Source organism: Pseudophryne corroboree, chromosome 6, assembly GCF_028390025.1.
Source record: "Pseudophryne corroboree isolate aPseCor3 chromosome 6, aPseCor3.hap2, whole genome shotgun sequence".
Classification (NCBI taxonomy): Eukaryota; Metazoa; Chordata; class Amphibia; order Anura; family Myobatrachidae; genus Pseudophryne; species Pseudophryne corroboree.
In genome coordinates, this window is record NC_086449.1 from 665,957,472 (window position 1) to 665,979,233 (window position 21,762).

At 46.9% G+C, this 21,762-nt stretch overlaps 1 protein-coding gene across 3 annotated transcripts in view; it reads left to right on the forward strand.

Annotated features, from left to right (window-relative positions):
• The window catches only part of FBXW11 (F-box and WD repeat domain containing 11), a 455,869-nt gene that overhangs the window by 215,051 nt on the left and 219,056 nt on the right, over window positions 1-21,762 (forward strand). For all 3 annotated transcript variants that reach the window (XM_063928243.1, XM_063928244.1, XM_063928245.1), the window contains 2 exons: window positions 10,869-11,055; window positions 16,517-16,607. In XM_063928243.1, the coding sequence (XP_063784313.1) occupies window positions 10,869-11,055; window positions 16,517-16,607 (278 nt within the window). The remainder of the gene's footprint in view (window positions 1-10,868; window positions 11,056-16,516; window positions 16,608-21,762) is intronic.

Here is a 21,762-nt window from a genome sequence, read left to right on the forward strand (position 1 = left end):
CACCTGCAGGCTGCCTGCAAAAAGCTGGACGGAGCTTGGATGAGAAGCCCCGTCATAGACTTTTGTTACGGTCCAGGTATGTTGGGTAGGGGCGGTCAGCTTATGCTGCCGCCCCACTATTGGGGATTGTATTGGGCATGTTTTACTCACTAACGACCGATGCCCGGAGCGCGTGTGCATAGGCCGCTTCACGGCTCTATGCAGCGCGCTCTCACTCTCCGCCGCTCCCAGCATCTTAAGTTACCTAGCAGACCGCTGCTCCCTGCGCCGCAGCAGCCGATATGTTCCCCGCTGCCTGGCTACACAGGAGGCCACTCCACTCTATGCTGTGTGTGGCGGGCCGGGAGCGCGTGTGCATAGGCCGCTCCACGGCTCTATGCAGTACGCTCTCTGCTCCCGCTGACCGCCCGCATCAGCCGAGGAGTTCCCCGCTGCCTTGGCATACAGGTACAGGCCGCTCACACGGCCCTATGCAAAGTTCCACAGGCCCCGACCCGGTGCTGTACACGGAGGTCGTGGGGGTGGGGGGAGACATTAGCAGTATTGGCAGTGTTAAGCTTTGTAGAAAAACTTGGTACTTAACATGTTTAATGTTCTCCTGTCTGTTCCAGGATTCCTATATTACATCTCGGCTTAAGAGTGGTACTAGGGGAATTTGGGGGTCAGTTTTCTTATTGCTGGCAGGCACTGCACTTGCCTGATATATACAAGGAACTTTGGTGTTATTACTGAGTCGTGCAGACTGTCTGTGTGTAGTTTGTATTGTCTGTCTTTATAATGAGTAAGACACCAGCAAAATCTAAGAAACATTTTTCATGTCATGTCTGTAAGAGTGTGTTGCCTGATGGATCCACCACATGTACAGCATGTGTTGTTAATACAGCCACAAATACGATTTCCACAGAAGTAAAGCCAGCATCTCTGGACCCTCCATGGGCTTTACTTGCAGATGTATTAGTTGGTTTACAATCAGAGCTGGCCGCCTCTCGTGAAGAAAGAGAGGCGGCAAGATCTGAGTTTAAAATGAGACCATTTGAGTTACCAGGGGAGTCTCAATCTGGTCAGAGGTCCACCTTGAGTGGAAAAGATAAGTTTCCTTTTCCTAATAATTTTCCAGTCTCTGGGATACTAGACCTCACTGAACATGAGTATGAGGAGGGCGAAATAGACCAACAGTCAGATAGTGACGATTTTGACAGCCCAGGTATTGATAATCTCATCAGAGCAGTACGTCAGTCGCTGGAGTTTACGGAAACTGAGGAGCCCCTGACGAATGATGAGGTAGTCTTTACTAAACGACAGAGATCTCCGATGTGTTTCCCTATTTCGGAATCTCTTAATAAAATGTTACTGGAAACACGGAAGAATCCGGATAAACGGTTTTCTATACCTCGTAGATTTAAATCGAGTTACCCGTTTCCAGAGTCCATGACAGCTACATGGGAGAACCCACCATCGGTGGATTCATCCGTATCTAAACTTACAAGGAAGTTAACCATACCAGTACCAACTGCTACTACGCTTAAAGACCCTGCAGATCGTAAAATAGAGGCTATGCTAAGGTCCATGTATACAGCAGCTGGAGTGCTGCTGAGACCTGGGTTGGTTGGCATTTGGGTTACTAAAGCATTAATGGTATGGATAAAAGAGCTCAAGTCGGCTCTGCAAGATGACCATCTTATACTTCTCGCGGATCAAATCTGGGAAGCTGCTGAATATCTATGTACAGCTTCTACTGACGTCTGTCAGCTTACTTCTCGCCTGTCCTCATCGCTAGTCATAGTACGACGAGCACTTTGGCTGCGTTCTTGGCAGGCGGAGACGGAGGTTAAAAAAGGTATAGAGGCATTGCCTTATGATGGCGAGAAGCTTTTCGGTCCTGAATTGGACAAATGGATTTCTGAGGCTACTGGAGGAAAGTCTGTGTTTCTTCCATCGCCTACAACTATACCTAAACGGAAATATTCTGGTCCGGCGTTCAAATCCTTTAGAACTCAGCCCTTTCGTGGGCAGGGCACAGGAGCAGTCACGCCTGGTAGAAGAGGTCGGGGACGTAGTGCCCGACAATCCAATGCACGTCGTCAAGACACTAAGACCACTAACAAACCAGTGGCATGACGGGCTCCCAGCCCATCTCGGATCTCCAATTGTGGGAGCACGCCTTCAGAGCTTTCAGGGGGCGTGGCTGCAGACGTCCACAGATGGGTGGATCCGCAATTTAGTATTAGAGGGTTACAAAATAGAGTTCGATTATCTTCCGACAGGAAGATTTTTCACGACAGGACTGCCTGTGTCGGACGACAAGAAAGCAGTTCTGCAGGTTGCCATTCAGTCTCTGCTGAATGCTGCAGTTGTAATTCCGGTCCCCGTGCAGGAACAGGGGCAGGGTTATTCCAGTCTGTTTCTGGTACCAAAACCAGATGGCTCAGTCAGGCCAATATTGAACCTAAAAGGTCTCAATCATTACGTCACTTACCACAGATTCAAGATGGAATCTCTCAGGTCAGTAATTGCAGGGTTAGAGCCACAGGAATTCATGATTGCACTGGATCTCAAAGATGCGTACTTACACATTCCGATTTGGCCACCTCACCAGAGTTTCTTAAGGTTTGCAATAAGGCGAGACCATTACCAGTTTCAGGCTCTGCCGTTTGGCCTCTCATCAGCGCCTCGGGTATTCACCAAGGTAATGTCCGTGATGATAGCTCATCTCAGGTCCCTAGGAGTAATAATTGTTCCGTATTTGGACGATCTACTCATAAAGGCTCCGTCTCAACAATTGCTTCTCCAGCATGCTTTGCTAACGTACAATGTACTAGTTCAGCACGGTTGGATAGTCAGTTTAAAGAAATCACATCTAATTCCGTGTCAACGACTTCAATTCCTAGGGATGATTCTCGATACAGTAAATCAAAAGGTTTACCTGCCACAACAGAAAGTACAGGTCATTCGTCATCTGGTGCAATTAGTGCTCAAGCCACGCACAGTCTCAGTACATTTGTGCATTCGCCTTTTAGGCACAATGGTGGCGGCTTTCGAAGCACTTCAGTTCGGAAGATTTCACTCACGTCCGTTTCAACTGGAGGTGTTAGCGCAATGGTCGGGATCACATCTGCAGATGCACCACAGGGTGAGATTGTCGCCACAAGTCAGGGTGTCTCTTCTCTGGTGGTTAAAAATACACAATCTATCTGCAGGGAGACGATTCGGCGTCGTGAATTGGATAATTCTGTCAACAGACGCAAGTCTCAGAGGTTGGGGAGCTGTAGTTCAGAGTTATCGGCTCCAGGGCCTCTGGGCAGATCACGAAAGATCGCTATCCATAAATGTTCTGGAACTCAGGGCGATTTACAAAGCTCTAAGACAAGCAGTGTACATGTTTCGTTTTCAGACTGTTCAGGTGCAGTCAGACAATGCGACGGCAGTCGCATACATAAACAAACAAGGAGGAACGAGAAGCCGCATGGCAATGCGGGAAGTAGCTCGGATCCTCAGATGGGCCGAATATCACCAGGTGATATTGTCGGCAGTGTTCATTCCGGGAGTGGACAACTGGGAGGCAGATTTTCTCAGTCGTCGGGATTTTCATCCAGGAGAGTGGGCATTAAATCCAGAAGTGTTTCAGATGTTGATCCAGAGGTGGGGTTACCCTCAGGTGGATCTGATGGCATCCCGCCACAATCATCAGGTGTCACGATATGTGTCCAGAACAAGAGATCCAAGGGCAGTGGCGGTGGATGCTCTCACAGCCGCGTGGCCGTACAGCCTCGTGTATCTGTTTCCACCGTTTCCGCTGCTCCCGCTGTTGCTAAAACGGATCAAGAGAGGGTCCGTCACAGTCATACTAATAGCGCCTCATTGGCCTCGGAGAACTTGGTTCTCGGATCTCCTCGGTTTACTCGCAGACGATCCGTGGCCACTCCCACTACGTCCGGACCTGTTACAACAGGGTCCGTTCCTTTACCCCGATTTAGCGCGGCTGCGTTTGACGGGGTGGCTGTTGAAAAGGCCATCTTGAGAAGAGAGGGCATTCCGGAGTCTGTTATACCCAACCATGGTACGAGCTAGGAAGCCGGTTACGGCAGCTCATTATTACAGAATCTGGCGTACTTATATAGGTTGGTGTGAAGCTCGGAAGTTTCCGACATCATCTTTTAATTTATCCCGTCTTTTGTTATTTTTACAGATGGGGTTAGATGGAGGACTACGTCTTTCCACACTAAAGGGGCAGGTATCTGCGTTGTCAATTTACTTTCAAAGGAAATTGGCCTCGTTGCCGTCAATACATACGTTTCTACAGGGTGTAATGAGGATACAGCCTCCTTTCATTCCACCTACAGCACCATGGGACTTGAATCTGGTTTTAGATTTCTTACAGTCCGATTACTTTGAACCCTTACAACAAGTGGATATTAAATTTCTCACTTGGAAAACGATTTTTCTGTTAGCCTTAGCTTCGGCTAGGCGAGTTTCAGATCTGGGTGCCTTGTCGTGCAAGTCACCGTATTTAGTTTTTCATGATGACAGAGCGGAACTTCGGACGAATCCCGCTTTTCTACCAAAGGTAGTGTCGTCTTTTCACATCAATCAACCAATAGTAGTTCCGGTATTAACAGAGAATGCTGAAACGTTGGATGTGGTTCGCGCATTACGCGTCTATGTATCCCGAACGTCTACGGTTCGTAAGACGGATACGTTGTTTGTTCTCTATGATGCGGCTAAGAGGGGTTGGCCAGCCTCTAAGCAGACCTTATCCAGATGGATCAAACTGACCATACGTCAGGCTTACCTTCATGCTAGGTTACAGCCACCTACATCAGTAACAGCTCATTCCACACGTTCTGTGGGAACGTCATGGGCAGCGAGTCGTGGGGCTTCTACGACACAGCTTTGCCGTGCGGCTACTTGGTCTTCAGTGCACACGTTTGTGCGCTTTTACAAGTTTGATACGTTCGCGGCATCAGCATCTAGCTTTGGCCGTTTAGTGTTACAAGTGCCAAACAGCTCTCCCGCCACGGAGGAAACTTTGGTACATCCCAAGAGTACTCCAGTGACCCCTAGTGGATGAAAAAGAAAGTAGGATTTTGGTACTTACCAGGTAAATCCTTTTCTTTGAATCCATAGGGGGCACTGGACGCCCACCCAGAGCAGTTTATCTGTTTTAGGAAGTTCAGTGGTTCTTATGGTAACACACTTTCACGACTGGTTTAAATTTAACAAAGGTTAATCAGTTAGGGTGTCAACTGTTTAGTTGTCTGTTACGTTTTGTGTCAACTTTATTGTTGTCCGTGAGATTATAGGTAATTCTCCTTTTGTCAATCTCTCTATCGATCCTGTTCGGCTCAGTAAAAAACACTGAAGTGCTCGAGGATATGGAGGGGAGGAGTAGTCTCAAAAATTAATTTATTCAGTACCTTCTTCCGGTGGAAGCCGTCCATATCCCAAGAGTACTCCAGTGCCCCCTATGGATTCAAAGAAAAGGATTTACCTGGTAAGTACCAAAATCCTACTTTCTCAAGTCCACAGGTTCCACAGGGATCCCACCCTGACACACCTGATTTCAAGATCTTTCTACTCACTAAACCTATTCCTTCTTGTACGGAAGGGTGTGCATGTGTGTTCTACTCGCCTGATTAGGGCTCTACATGATGCTCCTGCCTAAATGCTTTGGAATAAAACTGATTTGCCTGAGCCAGTGGGCGGAGAAATATGGACAGGCCCGTTGCATCCTGGGAGAACTGAAAGCTTGTGATCGTTTGGTGCCAATCCGCTGTCAGTCCATCATATCCCATTGTTATCCTGTGGACTTAGGAGAAAAACCATTATCAACGGTAAAGTTCTTACCATAACGTATATTTTGTCTCGGATCCCTATTACTGAGCCTGAGTGGTTGACCTCTATTAAGGGAATGATCTCTCAGATCTCTACTAGGTAGCTCATACTGAGACTGATACTCTGGTATTAAAGAAGTCTATGGCAGTTTGGTCAGGTTCTGTCCCGATTCCTTCAAAACCCCCTAGCATATATCCACAAAAAAGTGCACTTGCCCAGATTATTCAAGATGACACTGATACCGACTCTGACACGGCTGACGGTGATGGGGATGTACTGAGGGGGTCGGCATCCCTGGCTATGGGGGTGCAGCTCCTGATTGAGGCTATTAGAGATGTGTTAAACATTTCTGACACAACTTCTGAGCAGGTTGAGGAGACTTACTTAACGGATAATAAGAAAGTCTCGCTAACCTTCCCTGTGTCTAAAGAATTAAACGCTTTATTTGAAAAATCCTAGGGAAACCCGCAGAAAAATTACCAGATTCCCAAAAGGGTTTTTGTTGCCTTTCCTTTCCCTATGGAGGATAGAAAAAAATGGGAAAACCCACCCATTTGTTTCCAGACTGTCAAAGAAGGTGGTTTTACCTGTCCCTGTATCTACCGCGTTAAAAGAACCGGCTGATCGTAAGATTGACACTACGCTCAAATCCATATACACTGCTTCAGGGGTGGCATTCACGCCTACTATTGCCTGTGCATGGTTTTCTAAAGCTATAGTAAAGTGGTCAGGCACATCACTAGAGGACTTGAATACAATGGACAGAAGTGACATTGAACTGTTTTTTTTTTTTGGTAACATACATGATTCTGCGGGGTTCATGGTGGAATCCATGAAGGACCTGGGTACGCTGACTGCAAGGATCTTTTCCATATCTGTCTCAGCTCGCAGGCGTCTTTGGCTACGCCAATGGTCTGCAGACGCGGAATCCAGGAGAAGTGTGGAGAACCTACCCTACACAGGTCATGCTCTGTTTGGGGAAGCATTGTATGCGTGGATTTCCACGGCAACTGCATGGATTTCCACGGCAACTGCGGGTAAGTCACCTTTTCTTCCCTCAGCTACGCCTTCTACGAAGAAACCGTTTTCTTCCTCTACATCGCAGTCCTTTCGGACTGCTAAGACAAAAAAGTCCAAGCCTCCTACCGCCTTCTTTAGAGGTAGTCGTGCAAAATACAAAAAGCCTGCTTCCGAAGGCTCACAGGACCAGAAACCTGCCTCTGGTTCCTCAAAATCCTCAAAAAGGTGGACCACGAAGCCTAGAGGACGTGCTGGTGGGTGCGAGGCTCAGACGTTTAAGCCACGTCTGGGTGTCGTCCGGCCTGGATCCCTGGGTACAGGATATTGTGTCCCAGGGGTTCAGACTGGAGTTTCAAGAACTCCTGCCTCACCGGTTCTTCAACTCAGGCTTGTCGGCTTTGATGACAGACTGGGCTATCCTTCAGGAAGCCATCCAAAAATTGGAAAAGTCAGAGGTCATTGTTCCAGTTCCACCTCATATGCAACACATGGGTTTCTATTTGAATCTTTTCGTGGTACAGAAACCGGATGGTTCGGTCCGGCCAATTTTGAACTTAAAATCACTAAAGCCTTATCCGAGTGTGTTCAAATTCAAAATGGAGTCTCTGAGAGCGGTGATCTCAGGTCTGGTATCCCTGGATATCAAGGATGCGTACCTCCACATTCCGTTTTGGCCGCCGCACCAGGCCCATCTCAGATTTGCACTGTTAGACAGTTACTATCAATTTCAGGCACTGCCATTCAGCCTCATCCGCAGACAGGGGGTGAACATAATTCCATATCTGGACGATCTGCTGGTAAAGGAATCGACCAGGGAGAATTTGTTGCAGTCGATTTGCTTTCACAACTCGTCTGCTCAGGGAACATGTTTGGATCCTGAACCTTCCAAAGTCACAATTGGAGCCGACAAGGAGATTGTCTTTCCTAAGGATGATCCTCGACACAGAAGGGCAGAGGGTGTTTCTGCTGGAGGAGAAAGCGTTGGTGATTCAAACAATGGTCCGGGATGTCCTGAAGCCAGCCTGGGTATCAGTTCATCAGTGCATTCGCCTTCTGGGGACGATGGTTGCCTCCTACGAGGCTCTACAGTACAGAAGATTTCATGCTCTCTTCTTCCAACTGGATCTTCAGGACAAGTGGTCGCGGTTTCATCTAAATTTGCACCTGAAGTTTCGTCTGTCGCCGAAAGCAAGTATTTCACTACTCTGGTGGCTGCAGATGTCTCATCTTCTGGAGGGCTGCAGGTTCGGGATTCTGGACTGGATCCTTCTAACCACGGATGCAAGTCTCCAGGGCTGGGGCTCAGTCTCTGAAGGGAAAACCTTCCAAGGCAGGTGGTCAAACCTGGAATCCGGTCTTCCAATAAACATTCTGGAACGAAGAGCCGTGTACAACAGTCTTCTTCAAACGGCTTATCTTCTGCGAGATTTAGCCATTGATGTGCAGTCGGAAAATGTAACAACGGTGGCCTACGTAAACTGACAGGGCGGAACGAAGAGCAGAGTTGCAATGTCAGTGGTGACAAGAATCATCCTCTGGGTAGAAAAAACGCGTTGACAACTGGGAACCGGATAACCTCAGCAGACACGAGCTCCATCCAGAGGAATGGGGCCTCCATCCAGAGGTGCTCACGTAGGTGACAAGAATTTGGGGGGTTTCTCAAATCGATATGATGGCCTCTCGCCTCAACAAGATGCTTCAGAGGTATTGTTCCAGGTCGAGGGACCCGCAAGCAGTGGTGGTGGACGTCCTGGTGACTCCGTGGGTGTTCCAGTCAGTGTACGTGTTTCCTCCTCTTCCACTCATTCCAAGGATTCTAAAAATCATAAAGAGAACAAGAGTTCAGGCAATCCTCATGTCTCCGGACTGGCCAAGAAGGGCTTGGTACATGGATCTTCTGGATCTACTGCTGGAAGATCCGAGGCCTCTTCCTCTTCGGGAGGACCTTCTGCAACAGGGGCCATTCACTTAACAAAACTTAACATGGCTACGTTTGACGGCATGGATGTTGAACGCCAGATCTTAGCTCAGAAGGGCATTCCGAACAAGGTTATTCCTACCCTGATACAGGCTTGGAATGGAGTAACATCTAAACATTACCATCGCATTTGGAAAAAATGTGTCTTGGGGTGAATCCAAGAAGTTTCCTACGGTGGAGTTTCAACTGGGACGGTTTCTCCTCTTCCTGCAAGCAGGTGTGGATGTGGGCCTACGTTTGGGGTCCATAAAGGTCCAGATTTTGGTCTTATCCATTTTCTTCCAGAAACAACTGGCTTCCCTTCCTGAGGTTCAGATTTTCTTGAAAGGAGTTCTGCACATCCAGCCCCCTTTGTGCCACCTACGGCACCCTGGGATATTAACGTGGTATTTCAGTTCCTCCAATCGGATTGGTTCGAGCCTCTACAGGAAGTTGAGGTCAAGTTTCTCCCGTGGAAGGCTGTCACTTTGTTGGCCTTAGCTTCTGCTAAACGTGTGTCGGAGTTGGGGGCTTTGTCTTGTAAAAGTCCCTACTTGATCTTCCATGAAAATAGAGCTGAGCTCCGGACACGTCAGCCATTCCTTCCAAAGGTTGTGTCGGCTTTTCATATCAACCAACCTATTGTGGTGCCAGTTGCTACTGACTCCTTAATTCTATCAAAGTCCTTGGATGTTGTAAGGGCTCTGAAATTTTATGTGAAGAGGACTGCTCGTCACAGAAAATCGGATTCTGTTTGTACTGTATGAGTCCAAGAAAATTGGGTGTCCTGCTTCTAAGCAGACGATCTCTTGCTGGATCAGGTTCACTATCCAGCATGCGTATTCTACAGCAGGATTGGCGTGTCCAAGATCTGTTAAGGCCCACTCTACTCGTAAGGTGGGTTCTTCCTGGGCAGCTGCCCGGGATGTCTCAGCTCTGCCGAGCGGCTACTTGGTCTGGGTCGAACACGTTTGCTAAGTTCTATAGATTCCATACTTTGGCCTCTGAGGACCTCAAGTTTGTTCAGTCAGTTCTGCAGGAGCCTCCGCGGTCTACCTCCTGTTTTGGGAGCTTTGGTACATCCCCATGGTACTAATGTGGACCCCAGCATCCTCTAGGACGTAAGAAAATAGGAATTTAATTACCTACCGGTAAATCCTTTTCTCATAGTCCATAGAGGATGCTGGGTGCCTGCCCAGTGCTTCGTTATCCTGCAGTAGTTCTTTGGTTCAGTACTGCTTTGTTCTTAGTTAAGTACTGCGTTTCTTTACTGGGTTCAGTAATGTTTCAGCTGTTGCTGAGTTTTCAGGCTAGTTAGCCTGGTTTGCCTTGTTTGTGTGAGCTGGTATGAATTTTGCCACTGGGTGTGGTATGGAAGGTAGATAGTAACTAGGTCGACAGTGTCTAGGTCGACAACTATTTGTCGACAGTAACTAGGTCAACGGGGTCTTTAGGTCAACATGTTCTAGGTCGACAGGTCAAAAGGTCGACATGAGTTTTTTTGGGGGGAAATTGTCGTTTTCTTCGTAGAGTGACCGGAAACCCCAATTAGTGCACCGTGTCCCCTCGCATGGCGAGCGAAGGCAAGGTGCCTCGCTGTGCTCAGCACAGGTTACCGTTCCCAATTGTAGTCCACGTGGATCTTTAAGTATGAAAAGGTTCAAAAGACGAAAAAAATTGTGAAAAACTCATGTCGACCTTTTGACCCGTCGACCTAGTTACTGTCGACCAATAGTGGTCGACCTACATAGTGTCGACCTAGAGACCAGATCCACTCGCCAGTATCTGTGTATTTCCTTTTTTCGAAGTATGTCCGTCTCCTCTGGCACAGTTTCTAGACTGAGTCTGGTAGGAGGGGCATAGAGGGAGGAGCCAGCCCACACTCTCAAACTCTAAAGCTACCAGTGACTCCTAATGGACCCATCTATACCCCATGGTACTAATGTGGACCCCAGCATCCTCTACGGACTACTTGAAAAGGTTTTACCGGTAGGTAATTAAAATTTAATTTTTACCCAATTTTGCATTTGTTTATTTTGTTGCTTATTCTCTATTGTAGAACAGGGCTTGGAGCATATTGCAGAAAACATATTATCTTACTTGGATGCTCGATCACTGTGTGCAGCAGAGCTTGTGTGCAAAGAATGGCAGAGAGTGATTTCAGAAGGCATGCTGTGGAAGAAATTAATAGAGCGAATGGTGCGTACTGATCCATTGTGGAAGGGTTTGTCCGAAAGAAGAGGGTGGTAAGTGTAAATTTTTTTTAATTTTTTTTTATTTTTTTAAATTACACTGTTTTAAAAATAATTGGTCCCAGATGAGATCGGGTTACTTATAACAATTTTCTGCAGCGGGGTACACTGTATTCCACAGGGGAATAACATTTGGGTGTAGAGTTGGATCTTGATCCGAGGCACCAACAGGCTAAATCTTTGACTATTCCCAGGATGCCTTGCTTCGCCTCCTATAACCCCGCCTCCTCTATAACCCCTCCTCCAGGCACTGGAGCTCAGTTTGTAAGTTGGTGACTGTAGTGCAGGTAGCTAGCCCTGGAAAGCGCTTTTCTGAAGAAAAAAAGACTTCAAGGGCCGCAGCACAGGCACTTAAAAGTGCTATGTGTCAGTCTGACATATCGCGCTGCGGCTCCCTCATCTCCCCCAGCAGCGCTATATACTCACGCGCCCTGGTTGCCAGGTACTTACAGCGGAAGCGCTCTGGCTTCCCCATGCACACACCCGCCACTGCTCTCCAGGATCGCATGGCCGCAAGTTCAGGGAGGAGATAAGAGGGTCCCCCAGGCTGGACCCGCCGAAATAGCGATCCGACGTGGTCTCCGTAGACAGACCGCGCCGCTGGCATGTGCACTGTGGCCGCGCAGGGACCCCACGATATCCACCAGGGCAAGGGGCACAGGTCGAATTTATTAAAATCCGTTTGCTATAGGCCCCGCAGTACCCGGTGGTGAAGTCCAGCATGGGGGATAAGGCGCTGACCTGTAGCCCCTCCCCCGGCCCCAGGCACCATTTACTAAAAATGTTCCAGCTCTGGAGCTGCATCTCCCTCACTCCCTGTCAGCGTTTGGGTGCCATTACACAGAGCTGCGCTGATCTGGGACTGCTGGGCATTGTCTCTTCTGTAAAGCCGCCTGTCTCATCAGCGCTGTGCATTTACAGGACACTTAAGTATTCTACATGTCGTTTATAGTCATTGTTAAGTTAAGAAAAAGTGCATTTCTACAGGGATATTTCAGTACAAGTACCCTGTGATATACATCCAGTTTTCACTGTGCATTTCTTGCCTTGGTATTTTTCTCTGTGTATTTCAGTCACAATATACCACTTGAATCCTCTGTTTGTGCTCTGCATTTGCAGTCACGCTACATAGGGGTTTTTTGTCAGGCACTGTCAGGCTATATTGTACTGTTGCTCCCTCAGGCTACATTCACACATAATGTCTGCTACACAGGGCAGGAGATCCGTGGCTGATCCTGCGTCATGAAGTGCTGACGCCGCTGGTGCATCTGAGGAAAATATTACAGTTGAGGGTCCAGGTACCAGGACTCCAGTACCCCTCAGTCAGCCTTCAGCGCTGGTGGCACACCAAGCCCACCTTGGGCTGCTTTTTCTAATTTGCTGACTACGCTAATAACGAGACTTAGGCCCCCAGTGGAACCTCCTATGCCATTACAGCCACATATTGTCCCTGCAGTTCATCCGCCATGGACAGATAATCTGTCAACTCAGTTACAGCAATTAAATCAGTCTTTGGTTAAACAAAAACCCAACCCTCGCCCTCCTAGGACGAAAGGGTCATCTAAGCGGGCCATTATTTCCTCACAATCCACGCATGTTAGATACTTCATCTGATGAAGATGGCGTATACACTGATCCCTCAGACACTAATGCAGATGCTTTTGATGGGGAATCTATTTCACAGGTGGATGTTCCTGAACTCTTGGAGGCTATCAAACTGATTCTTCAGTTTGATGATCAATCTGAACCTCCAGATACGTCTAAGAAACCTGATAAGTTCAAACGTCAGAAGGTCACTAAACTAATTTTGCCCCATTCTAACCATTTAGTTGACAAACGTCTGGAATCCTGGGAGTATCCAGGAAGAAAATTCTCCCTGTCTAAGAAGATGCTAGCTCGTTATCCCCTCGCTGCAGAGTTAAGAAAAAATTGGAAAACACCGCGCCGGTGGATTCGCACGTCGCACGTCTGGTGGTGTCCTCTGTTTGTCACTGCCGTCACTTCTCTGAAGGAACCGATGGATACGTGTTTGGAGGGTTGCTTGAAGCATATTTAAACCAAGATTGTTGCTTACTTAGCGTCTGCTAAAACTGTATGTCTGCCGAGTACTAATCCTTCGGTTCAGAAGGCTAAGAGTACCACCTTTCGTTCATTTCGACCTCCAAGTACAGCAAAGGGACAGGCGTACCAGAAACAGGCTCACACTTTCAAAACCTCAAAGCACAAACCTAAACGTTCCTGGGCTGCCCGTCAGCCTGCTTCCTAACCAGACAAGCCTGCTGCATAATGGGGCGGGCCTCCCTCTGGGGGACCCCAGGGTGGGAGGCCGACTTCTACGGTTGGCTCAGGTATGGTTACAGACCACTTCAGACGCCTGGGTAAGGGAAGTTGTCACTCACAGATACGCCATCTCTTTCCAGAAGCGTCCCCCTCACCAGTATTGCTTGACAAATATCCCTTCAGATCCGATAAAAGCAAAAACTCTCCATTTGGAGGTACAATCCCTCCTGGACACTGGAGTGGTAGTGCCGGTGCTTCTGGCTCAGAGAGGCAGGGGGTACTATTCAGCGCTGTTCCTAGTTCCGAAACCGAATGGTTCCTCCCGGCCCAATCTCAGCCTCAACTCTCTGAACAAGTTTGTAAAGGTTTCCAAGTTCTGTATGGAAACTCTTCGCTCTATTGTTCTGGCCTTGGAGCCCATGGACTATATGGTAACCCTAGACATACAGGATGCTTACCTACATATACCTATTGCCATATCGCATCAGTAATACCTGCGGTTTGCTATTGGCAAACTACATTATCTATTCCAGGCCTTGCCTTTTGGACTGCCCACATCTCTGCGAATCTTCACCAAGGTCATGGCGGTTATGACGGGTCTGCTCCGCCGTGAGGCTATCAGGATCCTGCCGCATCAGGGCGACTTGTTGATCCTGGAGAACTCCCCAGAGGGTCTCCTCCGTCATCTGGAACTGATGGTCCGATTCCTGCAAGCCCAGGGGTGGCTCATCAACTGGAAGAAATCATCCCTAGTCACTGCTCGGAGCATGGGGCACCTTGGGGGCATTGTTGAACACACACAACCAACGGTTGTTCTTGTCCCGAAAGAAGGTCCTGAAGCTTCAGGACAGGATAAGATACTAGGCCTTATGGTGTCTGCTTTCGACATGGTAGAGTACGCTCAATTTCACTCTCGCCCTCTGCAGAAGCTAATCCTTGCCAAGTGGGATGGCCTGCCTCACCGGATCAGGTCTTACGTGATTTCCTTGATTCCGGAAGTTCGTCTGTCACTGAGCTGGTGGCTACAGGACCAACAATTGAGCAGGGGTCGTCCCTTCTGGGTCTCCAACTGGGTACTCCTAACGATGGATGCCAGTCTGCGGGATGGGGGCTCGGTGTTGGAGCAACACTCTCTTAAAGGTCGGTGGCCCAGGGAGGAATCTCTCCTCCCGATAAATATTCTAGAATTGTGGGCGGTGTTCAATGCTTTGAAACTGGCCCTGCCTCTGGTACAGAACAGGCTTGTTCAAGTACAGTCGGATAATGCCACCACAGTGGCATACAGAAATCATCAAGGCGGCACTCGAAGCCACATGGCGACGTTGGAAGTGTCAAAAATACTCCAATGGGCGGGACGCTATCTGCCAGCCATATCCGCAGTGTTCATTCTGGGAGTCCTCAACTGAAAAGCGGACTTTCTCAGTCATCAGGACGTGCACGCCGGAGAATGGAGTCTTCATCCCGAAGTCTTTCAACTCCTAGTGGACAAGTGGGGCCTACCAGATGTAGACTTGATGGCATCTCGAAACAATCACAAGTTTCCGGTCTTCGGAGCAAGGACGAGGGTTCCTCAAGCAGCGTTCGTGGACGCCCTGGCAATTCCATGTAACTTTTGGCTGCCGTACGTGTTCCCTCCGGTGTCACTCCTGCCCAGGGTAATAAGGAGGTTCAAGCAAGAAGGAGGATTCCTACTTCTGATCGCTCCAGCGTGGCCCAGACGGCATTGGTTCTCAGACCTACAGGGTCTCTAGATAGAGCATCCTCTACTACTTCCTCAACGGCCAGACCTCCTCGTTCAGGGCCCCTGTGTTTACCAGGATTTAGCCCGACTGGCTTTGATGGCTTGGCTCTTGAAGCTTCAGTTCTGAGGGCCAAAGGATTTTCTGAGGCGGTCATTCAAACTATGTTGAAAGCCCGTAAACCGGATTCGGCTCGGAATTATTATAGGGTCTGTAATTCTTACTTCACCTGGTGTGCGGCTAAGAATTTTGATGCATGCAAGTACAGTGCTGCCAAACTACTGGCATATCTGCAACAGGGCCTGGACTCAGGCCTTCATCTAGACTCCCTCAAGATTAATGTTTGTCTTGTCGGTGTTTCAGAGGAAAATTGTGGCTCTGTCTGTCATTCATACCTTCACTCAGGGTGTTTTACGGATTCAACTTCCCTATGTTCCTCCTGTGGCTCCTTGGGCTTACGCTTAAAGTCTTATTTTTGCTGGCTATTGCCTCTGCTAGATGGGTTTCAGATCTGGTTGCCTTATCCTGTAGGTATCCCTTTCTGATTTTTTCACCGTGACCGTACGGTTCTTAGAACTCGCCCTGGTTATCTACCTAAAGTGGTGTCATCTTTCCACCTTAACCAAGAGAGTGTTTCCTGCCTTTATCTCTCCGCCTCTCTTAGGAGATCTGATTCTCTCAGACTTTGGCCTGATGGATTAGAATGGTGATTGCACAAGCTTATGTACAGGCTGGACTTCCAGCTCCTGCTACTATCAATGCCCATTCTACTCTGTCTGTTGGACCTTCTTGGGCGGCTCACCGTGGCGCGTCCCGAGAACAATTGTGCAAGGCGGCTATGTTGTCCTCCGGTTCTATGTCTTTGATCCGTCCGCCTCCCAGGATGCTTCCTTTGGACGCCGGGTTCTTGTGCCCGCTACAGTGCGTCCCCTCCCAGGAGGAACTGCTTTAGGACATCCCCGATGTTATTCCCTGTTGAATACAGTGTACCCCGCTGCAGAAAAGGCGATTTATGGTAAGAACTTACCTTTGTTAAATCTTTCTGCGAGGTACGCTGGATTCGACAGGGCGCCCACCCTGACGCACTTATCTTCTTTAGGTTTGTATGGCATTAGCCGCTGGTACAGTCTCCTGTCGTGAGAATGTGGTTCGCTGTGGCTACTAACTGTTATCGTATCTTTTACCTGCTAGTGCATTGGACTGGTTAACAAAACTAAGCTCCAGTGTCTGGAGGCGGGGTTAAAGAGGAGGCGGTGCAAGGCATCCTGGGAACAGGCAAAGCTTTAGCCTGTTGGTGCCTTGGATCAAGATCTAACTCTACACCCCGATTTTATTCCCTGTGGAATCCAGTGTACCTCGCAGAAAGAGATTTAACAAAGGTAAGTTATTAACAAAAATCTGCTTGCTTTTTTTTAATTTTTATTTTATTCTTTCAGGGATCAATATCTCTTTAAAAACAGACCAACAGATGGACCACCAAACTCATTCTACAGATCTCTGTATCCCAAAATTATTGAAGATATCGAGGTATGTAATTGTGTTTTGTTTTGTTTTTCCTAACAATTTTCTGTCCTGTAACCAGATTTATTGTAATGTTGCTAAAAACTCGAATTTGCTGCTCCATTTTTTCATTTTAATTATTGGAAGCCGAAAAAATCCACAAGAGGGCCTAATTAAGAATTAGGAGCAAATTAAAAATATGCTCTGCAACAGCATAATGTACAGAGAATAATGGTTCCCATACATCTGTGATGGATTGGGACAATACCCTGTGAAGAAACTACTTGGTGTGCTGAGCTGGGGGAGAGATGTCTGCTGAGCGGTCTGTACTAGATCGCTCAGCACACATCTCCCCCGTGTGTACAGGGCCTTACTCATCCACAATCCAGAATGGATACACATTTAGATGCACAGTCATGGTAACGTATGTACTAAGCCTTGGAGTCTGATAACGTGGAGAGCGATAAAATACCAACCAGCTCTTAACTGTATTTTTTCAAACCCAGCCTATAACATGCCAGTTCGGAGATGATTTTCAAGTATTTTATCTCTCGCCACTTTATCGCTGTCCAGGGGCGGATTGGGATGGAAAACCGGCCTGAGAAATTCCTAGAAGCAGCCCTAATGGAAATGGGGTCTGTTGAAGGGGGCAGTTGTGTCTGTGACTTTATGCTGATGCCGATACATCACAGTTCCCTGGTGTAAGTCCAAATATGCAAGGCCACTATCTGTTGCACCACTGATACTCTCACCAGATCTGCTAGGTGCAGATCATACGTCTGAATATGGCCTCTGATGTGAGCAATTCAGCGTCTTTATACACAACCACTATTAGCTACACGCAAGTCACTCCAATAACATGCTCATACTACGTCACATCCGAGTCTGAACCCCCCTGTAAACTTCCAGGAATGTACAACACAGAGAATAGTATCCTAAAACCTCCAATACCTACACATATCCAACAGAAACACAATACTGGCAGAGTTAGACAGAGGAGAGAAAGATGATGTGAAAGAGACAGTGGGGGTCATTCAGACCCGATTGCACGCTGCATTTTTTCGCAGCCGTGCTATCGGGTCTGTAATGCGCATGCGACAGCAGTCGCCGGGCAGCGATGAATCGAATGAAGAAGGCGATCGCACCGGCGATCACAAGAAGATTGACAGGCAGAAGGCATTCGTGGGCGGCAACTCACCGTTTTCTGTGAGTTTCAAGAAAAACACAGGCGTGCCCGGCTGTTTCCAGGGAGGGTTCTTGACGTCGGCAACATCCCGGATCGAATTTACCAATGTGTATGTCATTGCAAAACCAAGATATTGGAAAGGAAAAGCTGTCCTGTTCAATTGCATGTTAATCGCAAACTAAAGACACTACAAAGATAATTTGAAAGCATTCTGTTAGGCCTTAACCCTAACCCTCCCTGGTGCAATAAACCTACCCCCTTCCCCACCCATCCCCTTCCGTAGCGTCTGTATTCTAGCTTCCGTAATCCCAAGCAGAACTCGTATACAACACAAAAGGTACTCGTCTGTATCATCTGATCTATAATACTACTAGACTCTCTGGTCCACTCCCCATCATCCCTGTTCTCAACTAAACAAACAAGCCCGTTCAGGGCTCTCGCGCTCTCTCTGGTGTGTGACCCCCTCTCCACGTGCAAAGGCCAGCTACAGTGGTGCAGTCTGGAGATCCTGGAGGCGGGAGGCATAGATTGTGAGGCTATGGCTATCTGTGCACATCAACCTTACCCAAATCTACGGGGGGTGGGGGGGGCTGTATATTATATGCCTGCGCACTATCTCTCTCTATTTTTTATTTATATATATATATATATATATATATATATATATATATATATATATATATAAAAAATCTGTGTGTGTATATATGTATCTGTTTGTATATATCTATATCTATATAACACGAATAGTCCTGCACTCGCATCAATAATGTTAGCAACAGTGCGGTGCTACCTAGTGGGGATCACCTTCAACCGGTAGACCCACAATATTTAGACAGAGTCCAACAGTGTGGAGGTGCACTCGTCAAGTCTACAAGTCTTCAGCAGCTTCAATTTTCACAATAACTTTATTTCAGACGTTATCGGGCTTATTGTAATCGACGTTTCGATCCTCAGTGTAGGATCTTTATCAAGACAAGCTTCCATATATAAAGAATAATAATTTGAAAACATCACACATTGATTACTACAAAAAAACAAAAACATAAAAATCAATATACATACATAAAAACATAAACATAAATTGACTACCAGGTCCCAGACACCCATTACAACAAAGATCAATTCACACCCTGTGAAGATAAGAGAGAGCAGTACCACAACTCTTATCACAATTCACCGTGTATAGAGAACAACACCAAGTGTGTGAAACTTAATGGTCTGAAATACAATGTTCAAAGCACACAACACAGTGCCACTAACCAACAGCACCAGTGTGTCAATAAATAGTACAATCATACACTTACTCAAAATAATCAATATGTCGTATTCAGACAGTATACTGGCTGTCGGGCTTAAAATTCAAGCACCAGGTAGGGAATCTACAGTGATGAGTCAGAAAAACATACATACATATATATATATATATATATACAAACAGAGAACCCAGCACTCACCAAAGTAAACTCACTTATCCTCAACAATTCAATAAATAAATGATGGGGGTTTAGTTGGTGGATTGGCCAATGCACGGAAGCCTGTATACCGATTCAAGGTACCCCACCTTCATACAGGTCCTACACTATCACAGAGTCTTAAAACCTGACTACCACACTGCTGCATCATCTGCCTGCTAGATGTAATGTGTACCTGCCACAGACTTTATGGCTTTTAAAGGCACACTAGTCACCTATTGCACTGGCTCAAAGATGATTGCTAAAAAACAGCTGAGACAGGTTCAGGATAATAAAGTCCACACAGGGGTGCATGAGAAAGCTAGTGGCCACGGTTAATAAGAGCTAACCATAGATTAACCCCTTCATATACACACAGAGTAAAAACCACAGCACTCACCGCACCAGAAGCGGGGCACAGCTATGCACTTACCACTCACAGGGTGGGGTGCATGTATCTGTAGCAGATGATGCAGCAGTGTGGTAGTCAGGTTTTAAGACTCTGTGATAGTGTAGGACCTGTATGAAGGTGGGGTACCTTGAATCGGTATACAGGCTTCCGTGCATTGGCCAATCCACCAACTAAACCCCCATCATTTATTTATTGAATTGTTGAGGATAAGTGAGTTTACTTTGGTGAGTGCTGGGTTCTCTGTTTGTATTTATTAGAGCAATGTGGTCATGGGCTACATGCACCCCGCCCTGTGAGTGGTAAGTACAGCTGTGTACCCCGCTTCTGTGGTGGAGAGTGCAGTGTTACATGCACCCCACCCTGTGAGTGGTAAGTGCATAGCTGTGCCCCGCTTCTGGTGCGGTGAGTGCTGTGGTTTTTACTCTGTGTGTATATGAAGGGGTTAATCTATGGTTAGCTCTTATTAACCGTGGCCACTAGCTTTCTCATGCACCCCTGTGTGGACTTTATTATCCTGAACCTGTCTCAGCTGTTTTTTAGCAATCATCTTTGAGCCAGTGCAATAGGTGACTAGTGTGCCTTTAAAAGCCATAAAGTCTGTGGCAGGTACACATTACATCTAGCAGGCAGATGATGCAGCAGTGTGGTAGTCAGGTTTTAAGACTCTGTGATAGTGTAGGACCTGTATGAAGGTGGGGTACCTTGAATCGGTATACAGGCTTCCGTGCATTGGCCAATCCACCAACTAAACCCCCATCATTTATTTATTGAATTGTTGAGGATAAGTGAGTTTACTTTGGTGAGTGCTGGGTTCTCTGTTTGTATTTATTAGAGCAATGTGGTCATGGGCTACATGCACCCCGCCCTGTGAGTGGTAAGTACAGCTGTGTACCCCGCTTCTGTGGTGGAGAGTGCAGTGTTACATGCACCCCACCCTGTGAGTGGTAAGTGCATAGCTGTGCCCCGCTTCTGGTGCGGTGAGTGCTGTGGTTTTTACTCTGTGTGTGTATATATATATATATATATATATATATATTTTTTATATATATATATATATATATATATATATATATATATATATATATATACACATACATGTGCACACAAACCTATACGTTTGTATAGAAAGACCACCAATTGAGGTACACTGATGGTAATAATAGTACTTACAAATGCAGTTAGTCAAAGAGCACATCAGACAACCGAAGTAATCACTGTAAAAACAGTAGCATAAGCTAATATAACAATAGCATAGAATCCTATTTGGATCTATTTTCAAGCAAAAAAAGGTAATTCAATGCTCACCTCTGGGGATCAACTCCAACCAACAAGTCCTCTACAGCCACACCACCAGAAAGTAGGTGGGGTGCCCTTATATTACCCTACAACCGTAAGTATACTGAGTGCATAAAAACGGGTCCTACCCCATAATCACGCATACTGAAATAAAGGTACCAAGCACACCCAAACATATTCACCCTCCTATATATCAATGTCAACCAGGAAACATGCAAAGTAGAGTGTCTAAAACATGATAAACCACTGAAACCGTTCATCACGTTGTCTGTGGAACGTATTGCGTTCCAGCTCGCGGAAGCCGGAAGTACGATGCGCTCCGGTCTAGACTCAAACGGATGCTGTGTGGGCTCAAAAAGGTCACATAAAGCGCTGCCAGTCAGCTCAAGGCTAGCAACTTCACATAATGGTTAGTTGAACCTTCAAGACATGCGCACACGATACACATGAGTGTATCGTTCGATGTGTCTTTCAGAGCAAGGTTACCAAGGGTCACCGGATAAACTAAGCTCAAAGATATTGTTGCATAAAGAAGTAGTAAAGGAGGTATTGGAGCGGTAATAGATAGAACGTGCTGATGGAATAATAAATGAATGAATGCTGCACCTGGTCTTATAAAAACCGACAATAGATGCTGGAACCAAGTAGGACATTATCACACTCGGGGTGACTAGTGGTCAGAAAAAGATACTTAATGTTAGAAAATGGATATCTGGGACCTAGAAATCACTGCATACAGACAGAAAAATTAAGAAAATTAAGAAAAACACAAACGAATAAATTGATGTAAAATTTATATGGCACAGCACAATATGGTTAATATAAACCTCTAGTGTA